Source organism: Peromyscus eremicus, chromosome 8a, assembly GCF_949786415.1.
Source record: "Peromyscus eremicus chromosome 8a, PerEre_H2_v1, whole genome shotgun sequence".
Lineage (NCBI taxonomy): Eukaryota > Metazoa > Chordata > Mammalia > Rodentia > Cricetidae > Peromyscus > Peromyscus eremicus.
Genome location: NC_081423.1, coordinates 87,647,310 through 87,656,280, shown reverse-complemented (window position 1 = coordinate 87,656,280; position 8,971 = coordinate 87,647,310). Strand labels below are relative to the sequence as shown.

At 35.2% G+C, this 8,971-nt stretch overlaps 1 protein-coding gene across 2 annotated transcripts in view; it reads right to left on the bottom strand.

The window, feature by feature from the left end:
• Tanc2 (tetratricopeptide repeat, ankyrin repeat and coiled-coil containing 2) overlaps positions 1 to 8,971 on the bottom strand; it is a 304,791-nt gene that overhangs the window by 110,739 nt on the left and 185,081 nt on the right. For both annotated transcript variants that reach the window (XM_059271952.1, XM_059271953.1), the window contains exon 7: positions 8,100 to 8,363. In XM_059271952.1, coding sequence (XP_059127935.1) covers positions 8,100 to 8,363 — 264 coding nt within the window. The remainder of the gene's footprint in view (positions 1 to 8,099; positions 8,364 to 8,971) is intronic.

The window sequence follows — 8,971 nt, the reverse complement described above, 5'->3', positions numbered from 1 at the left end:
TTGCTTACAAAACTAAGGAATCTTTTTCATTTGATTATCTGAAAACTCTGTGAAAGGGAGTAACATGCATTATATGCTAGAAGTCAGATATGTTCATCTTGCTAAAATTTAAATGTGCTAAATGTAGTTGTGCTTAAAACCATTAAATCATACAAATTAATAAAATACTTCACTAGAGAAAAAAACAAACATCCATACTATTAAAAGTGATCTATAGACTCACTGAATCCCTATCAAAATTCTTCACAGAAGATATTATATTACCTGACTTCAAAATACCCTATAAAGCTGTAGTAATCAACACTACATGTTTGGGCATAAAAATAGATACTTAGGTCGAAGGAACAGAATAAAGATTGAAAAAAAGCTATACAAGCAACTCATTTTTAGCCAAGGTGCTAAAAATATACACCAGGGAAAGTAAGTTTCTTCAGTAAATGGTGCTGGGTGGCTGGATGTGCATAAGCAGTGAAAACACTCATTACTCACCATATGAAAGAAAACATGTCAAGGTTCCCAAACTATGAAATCACTCAAAAACAAAATGAAGCAACCCTAAGTGGAGAAAGGATTTTGGAGAAAACTCAAAACAGAAGTACAAGGAGCCAAATAGGATTACATCAAACTCTTCCTCCCTGCCACTTGAAGCTTCTCCATTCCCAAGTAATTTTCTGAGAAAACTTTTTGTTATATTGTGTCAAACCTCTCCCTTCGTCAAAACATGCTCTGGTTATACTTTCTCTGCTTCACTGAGTGATCTCTCAGTCAAATCATGAGCCCAGGTTGGCCTCAATTTACTAAGCTAAGGGTGGCTTTGAACTCCTGATCTTTTTGCCTCCACTCTCAACTGCTTATATTTATAGGCATGAATCTCTATACTACTTATGTACTAGGTTGTTTAGAGCAAGTGGTAAGATCTGATTTATTTTTGATCATCCAATCTCTTCAGACAATGACATTAATGTACTGAACATAATGCTCAATGTAGGCCTACTTACATTTAGTGATCTGTTGACTCTCTCCTCAATCCCATCACCTTTGCTTTACTATTTGACACTACTAAAAATATGCTTGGCCTGGTGATATACAGATCTTTCTTCAGACAATGCTGATGCTGCTTTTATTTTTTTTGATAGAATATCATCTATCATATTATGCAAATTACTTATTATGTTTATTTTTTCCAACTAGAAAGTAAGCTTCATGGTGAGAGAATCTTTTGTTTCCTAGTGGATTATAGTTAAGTGCTTTGAACAGTGCCTGTTCATGCTCAATAAACAGCTGTGCAATGATTGAATATTATACATTTATATCTATATCTTCATCTTTGTATCTGTATCTTCATCTTGAGTTTCAGGTATGCTTAAAAAATCAACAAGCAAATTAACATTGTTCTTATGGGGCAATTTTGAAGATAACTATAACAATAATACCATCATCCTCTATAAAGACTCTTGAGAGCTTGGTTGGGACCAATATATTCCCATGTCGTAATGCCATTCTTACTTTGAAACTGTACTGGCAAATATTTTTGAGATAATTATGGCAGGTTAAATTAGTATCATAATGTTTAGTGAACACTTGGCAAATATATGAGATAATTATATAAATTCAAGTGAAATGAGGGAATAGAAAAACAAATATGCAATAAAATATTTTAAGTAAAAGGAAAAAAATCTAAAAAGAAGTCAATAAATCCTGTCATTTTAAAATTTTGTTTTTAGTAGAGGAAGAGGGAATAGGAAAAAGAGAGAAAACTTATTTTAAATTAGATTTTTATTAGATTGAAATAGCTGAAGACCATATACTTGTAAAGCATTTAACAAATAAAAGCATTTTTAAAAAAATGAATACAGTCTAAATATATTCTGGGCAGAAAACAAAAAACAACCCAGAAGACAACATTTGGTAGAGAGCATTTCAGAACCAACTCCATACTGATTGTAGAAACCCATTTAGTTTTCTTCTTCTGTCAGCTGCCACTAATGCAAACAAACCATAGGAATACAGCCATCACTCTTGCTGAGCTAGAACAGGGAGGTTGGAAGGACACTTCTGTTTCCTACTCTTGAGCAGAAGCCACTTTCCTATATTTATACAAGTAAAGTCGTTATTTTGACTGCTGAAAAAACCCTTTTGATTTTCTATAAGATCTTCATTATAGTTCCTAATTAGATTCATTTACATTCCCTTAGATTCCCAGTCTGCATTTACCTGCTTAAGATCTTTTCTTAGAAAACTGTGCTGCTCCAAGAACTAACAAGTGGATGGAGAGAGATTATATTTTTAACGGAGTTTGTGTTTTTCCAATAGAACCCTCTTTCCCACACAAAGCGCAGACGACAGCTGCTGCAAACACTTCCTGCTTCCCACATACCTCCAGTTCATTGCCAATCTCATTTTAAGACAGCAAAGATGACCATAGACAGCCAGCTGATAATTCCAGCCATGCAACCACAAATCCACAATAGTCACTTCCTTCCAACACAAAGCTTAAAAACAAATATACAATAGCAATTCAAATTATGCACGCCACAGAACTCAGAGTTTAAAAATTTCATTGTTTAGAATTTTAATTTAAAGGTATATGAAATCTAAATTTGTATTTAGAAAACTGAGCAACTTCAGGAAAAACCCAAGCTACCGGCTGTCATAAGTGAGCCTCAGTCATTTCACCACTCAAGAGGCAAGTGCTCTCCCTCTAGCTACAATCCCTAGTTCATCAAGGTAAAAGTTTTTATGCCTTTAGTAAATAGTACTATCCTTGATGTAGAACCTGGAGCTTGTAATCAGCACATTTACCCTCTTAATTTATGTTAGTCATGTTTCTAAAACTATACAGCTAAATCTGCTTGACCAATATATTTATATTTATAATGCAGTTGATAAAATACAGATGATTATTTTAGGAACTTTAAACATTTGCATATGTGCTGACTCTACTGTTCCTGCAAGTAAAAGTGTTATAAAACTCCAAAGAGGGTCTCTGTCTCACAGAATAATTTTGTTTCTCCTTCACTTAGGATTTTCTTTCTTTTTTGAGATAAGGTCAGCATCAAACTCACTAGGTAACTGAGGAGATGGCCTTGTTTCTTGCTTCTACTCCCCACTTTCCCACTTCCAGGTTCTGGGACTATAGGTGTGTGCCATCATGGGACTTAGGCAAAAGAGGGTGATTTTCTTCCCAAAGTAGGCAGAAATACCTAACATAGCAAGACTCACTTAAGAAATTATTTCTTCAAGTTTTGAAAGTGACACAAATGGTATTATAACTTTTTTTTTTTTTTTTTTTTGTAAAGATAGTGCTTTGCTAAGTGTGTCTCCCAGTCTGGTTGCAAACTGACCATTAAACTGCATTAGCCTCCCAAGAGCTAGTTTTATAAGTGAGTCAGCACACTCAGCAGTCAATGTAGTTGTTCACACTGTTATTCAACATTGAGCTCTTTGTATTACTCATATTAAGTTTAAAAAAGAAGGGATGTTTAAAAGTTGTATTTGAACAGTCTTTTATTTCTAACATCCATATCCCCTTTACATGATGCCTGGGGCTATGTTTAAGAAAACTAAATAAGCATATGGGTAACGAGAAGAAAACAGGGGAGGGACAAACACTGCACATTTTCTCTTGTATGTAGAATCTTGATTAAAAATATTTTCTATGAAAGTAGGGAGGAGACCATTTATGGGGATCACAAGAAACCATTGGTAAGTAGGGATGAGGGAGGCTCATGAGGAATGAGTACGGGCAAAGTACAATGATATATGAAAATAAAATGAAGCCTATTTTTTGTATGCAAACTGAAAATTTTGATAAAACAAAGAATAAATATACTTGATTTTATAAAAGAATAAATATACTTGATTTTTTTTTCCTATTTCCTATTTGAAAACCTCAGTTACTTTTTTTATTTTATGAGACAAGGTTTTTCTGTGTAGCCCTGGTTGTCCTGGAACTGGCTCTGTAGGCCTGGTTAGTTTCTAATTCAGAGAGCCACCTGCCTCTACTTTCTGTGTGCTGGAATTAAAGGTATGTGCTACTACACCCAGCTTCTCAATGATTCTTGATTATCAAGGAGGTGTACCTTCCTCAGTTTGCGGGACCATTTCTATGTACATATTAAAAAGATTGTGAAAATAAGTATACATATAGAAACTAACTTAAATTGATTTAGATATATTATTTAAACTACCAGATTTTGTGGTTTTATCAGATTCTTATACATTACATACTTAGCAGGGTAATTCCCTATGAAAGTAACTTTATTTCCTTACATTCTGGAAACATTTTAAATTTACAGTCCATTGAATGTTTGAAAATGACTTATTTGGTTCACAGCTCACTTTCCTGTCTCTGTGGGAGCAGACTAAAACCATGGTTTCCAGAGACAGAAAACAATCTAAAACAAACCATTGTCTAACCGCTGATTTGCCCTCTAAGTAACAGTAAACCTGTTTGTAATACAACCAACACTGATTGTAAGAATTACTTGAGCCGGGCGGTGGTGGCGCACGCCTTTAATCCCAGCACTCGGGAGGCAGAGCCAGGTGGATCTCTGTGAGTTCGAGGCCAGCCTGGGCTACCAAGTGAGTTCCAGGAAAAGGCGCAAAGCTGCACAGAGAAACCCTGTCTCGAAAAACCAAAAAAAAAAAAAAAGAATTACTTGATAAAGTATTTTGTTCAGCATTGCCATGTATACTATTCCAAGAGTGTAAGATCCTAATTCTTCAGGGTCATCCTATCTGGCCTCTAATGGTACATTCATGTTTTTCTCTTTCTCCAATTTTACTCACTTACTTATTGAGTGGTTTATTATGTGTGCCACCTTGTGACAGTTGGTTTTCTCCCTTTACCAAGTGAGTTCTGTGGATCTAACTAGGCAAGAGTAATGCCCATCCTAGCTGAGCCATCTCATTAGACTTTCATTTTCCTTTAAAGATGTCTGATCGGATAGGTGTTCTGCTAGCTAGAAAGCCTTAAAAAATGACACTGCTGTGATCTCCTGGTATAATGATTAAGGATAATATAATTTTGTTTTAAGATTGGGGAGAAGGAAAGGGAAAGGGAGACACAAAGTATGTAGAGGAAGGAAATATTCTCCAAACTTGAATTAAAACAAACTCAAATGACACAGAGAAACTAGTGTTATAATATATAATATAAACAATGCACATGCAATTAAAATGATGAAAAGGTATTACCAAGATCAATGTCCACTAAAAATTTTGATAGACTTAAACAAAATTCAAACTTTGGTGCTTTACAATATATGAATACAAAATTAAAAGATGATCAACCAAGTGGGAAAAATATTTGCAAACACATGTCTATAGTCAGGAAAAAAAATATATATATTTAAAATTCGGTAGGAGGGCAGACAACTCAATTAAAAGCTGTATCAAAGTTCTGAGTAGAGATTTCACTAAGGAAAATGATTAAGTACTAGTAAGTACATAAAATAAGCTCAGTATTATTAATCATTTGCATAATGCAAATTAAATCCATAATCAAATTATCACCTTACATTCATTAATTACAACAATAAAGGTAAAACAAATGCCACTTGTGGAAAGGATGTAGAAAAACAGGAACCCTAGTACATTGCTAGTTAGGAATGTAAAATGGCACAGCCATTTTGTATACTTTGTAAAATAGTATGGCAGGTTCTTAAAAAGTTAAATACAAAATCTAACATATGAATGACAAGTACACTCCTAAGTACCTACCTAAGAGAAATGAAAATATGTATGTCTACAGACTCACACACATGGTCAAAGCAGGACTATTAACAGAAATAAACTGACTGTCCTTCAACCAGTAAGCAATACTGTTTGTGAACACTTATTTTTCACAGACATTCTGAGTACAATCACTAGGTTTTAGGTAATATATATTTAGCTTTAATAATACCAATGTATAACATACTCTCATCATTCACGTACAGTGATTTTAGTTGCATGACATCCCCATCAATGCTTGGCAATACCATTCCTTCTAATTTTGTAGCTATGATTGTATGTGCTATTTCACAATCATAGACTGTGAAGGATCTCATACTTTACTTAGTGAATCTGGATGATGGAAGAAGACAAAAAACTTCAGGGTCAGAAATGCAAGTTTATCACTCAGGGAAAAAGCAGTAGCAGAAAACAAACATGTTTCAGTTCCCTAATACCACCTTCCACAGGCCAACATGAAGGGGGGTAGGTGATATATGCAACTGGCTGCAATATGAGAGGCACTGTAACTAAATGAGAATCCATATGCTTTATTTAGAGGGACCTAAGAGAGAAAAATTGCTGTCACTATATAAAGGTGAAAAATCTTCTAGATGAGCCATTCCTTCATCATCATACCTGATAACAGATGCTGATCATTTATTTCCCAGAGGTCAGAACCAAAAGAACAGGTAGGGAAGGGAAATGAGTGGCAAGAAGCCAGCACCAACATAATGAACCATTTCATTGTTTGTTTTGCAGTAGTCTTGTGTTTGTACCTCATGCTGGTCTGGCACTTACTCTGTAGCTGAGACTGGCCTTCAATTACTGACTCTTGTCTGCATCTTCAGAACGCTGCAACTATAGGGGGTACCACCACAACTATGGGGGGTACCACCACAACTATGGTGGGTACCACCACAACTATGGGGGGTACCACCACAACTATGGGGGGGTACCACCACAACTATAGGGGGGTACCACCACAACTATAGGGGGTACCATCACAACTGGCTGCAGAACTAATACTATCCCTGGAAAGTAAGTCTAATGACAATAAATGTCTTATTATTCCTTATCATGAAATATTTGTGTCCAGGAATTAATTTGTAGAGAGGGAAAGACAAAATTTTTATTTTGTAGTCAGATGATGACACATTTTGAAAATGTCAGAATGGCTATTTCTGTAAAACTCCTGGTTTGATTTATTAAATAGCAACATAGCTGTATTAAAAATATCCCTGACATTACTCCCGTGTAGTTACTGAGGAAAAAAATGACTTAGTATTTCAGTTACTTTTCCTCCTATATCATCCTTTTATGACTGAGCCTGCTGGCGGCATTTGAATTGGGAAATGAAAGTACCTGGTCTTCTATACTAAGAGAACAAGAGTTTTGTGAAAATATGAATGGAGAGAAAGAAGAAGTTGTGTTTCTTGTCGGCTCGTTTGTTATCCCTTCAAACAATGGATGATGATTTCCGATATTCAAACTGTACCAAAATATTCTTTGATTAAATAATGGTTATTAAAATTCAAGTTTTAAAAGCTAAAACCTCAAACTGAAATTCTTTTTTGTTGCAGTACTGGGAATTGAACCCAAGACCTTATACATGCAATGCTACACCACTGAGCTACATCCCTAGCCCTTAAAATTTTTACAAACAATAAGACTAACTAGTTTATATGTGGTTAATATTTTATCTGTGTCCCCCAATAAAATTTATCTGAGGATCAGAGGAAAAAGCCAGTCACTATAGTAAACATAGAGGTCAAGCAGTGGTAGCACATGCCTTTAATCCTCACTCAGAAGAGATCAGTCTGGATCTCTGTGAGTTCAAGGCCACACTGGGAACAGAGCCAGGTGTGGTGGTACATACCTTTAATCCCAGAACTAACCATAAAGGTCTGGAGGTCTGTACAGACAGACAGGAAGTGACAGAGCTGGGCAGAAAGAGGAAGTGATGTAGCTGGTAGAGAGAAGAAATGAGTTGGCAGGAACAGAAAGGCATATAAGCGTGAGTATACAGGAAGTAGGTCTCTCTGGAAGCTGCAGAGCTGGTGAGGTGAGGTTAGCTGCAGCTTTTCCTATTCTTCTGATCTCTCAGGTTTAACCCCGATATCTGGCTCTGAGTTTTTTTTTTTTTTTTTAAATTAATAAGACTGTTTTAACACTTCATTCTACATTTATATACTTTTTTCCCCTCTTTTTGATTTTGTTATATGTTTCTGCAAATCACAGGAGGAAAACTTGATGAAGATGAACCTTCTCTTAGATTCAAAGACATATATGTTACTGAAACTCAAATGGATGACTTGTCTTATTTTAATTCATTACATATTCAGCAAAATAGTCTAAAAAAACAAAAACAAAAAACAACTTACCTGCTACTGAATTTGGCCGAGGCATGAGATACAAAGGAATAGACTGTACTGATTGGGATAAAACTGTTTCCAAATTCCTCTCTTGGATCTTATTGAGACTGTATGTGGAGGCAGTCATGTTTTCATCCACTCGATACAGACAGGAGTCCATGCTGGATTTCTGAGATTGCCAGGGTTTTAGGTTTCCTCCAGATCCTAATTCTTTACTGCTTTCCCCAACATATTTTGTACGTTCCATGTTTTCTGAATAATTTGTCAATGTAGCTGAAAAAAAAAGTATAAAACAAATGTGTTTAAAAAAATCAAAAGAAGATATTAATCAGTTTATGATTAAAAATTCATTAGTAGATGAGAATACTACTAACAATATCTTTCAAAGTTACTATGTCCATTTGCCCCTAGAAGTTTAAATAACTGAAACCATTATACAATCGTATCTTACATATATTTTTTAACACTTTATTTAAATAAAACAAGCAAATTCATATACCAGTGCTAAGGGAACTGAGAACAAGGCCCATCAATGCTAAAATTTTAGAATTACCAAAAATGTACTTGCATATTTTCATGGACTGCCAGAGGGCACCAACAGTCCCTTCAAACTCACTATCCCTCTCATTTTCTTTTCCCTACTTAGCTTATTTCCTGGCTCATGTTTACACTCACACACACACACACACACACACACACACACACACACACACCAAAACATATGACTAAAATAACAGTGACTAAGTAGAAATTAATACAGTAGAAAGAACCTGATCAAATAAGGAAGCGACACAGGCCTTCCTTATCCAACTCTTCTCAGTTCTAATCCTTTCATATCACTTGTAAGTGGCTTGCTAAAGAATAATGATTTTAATTAAATC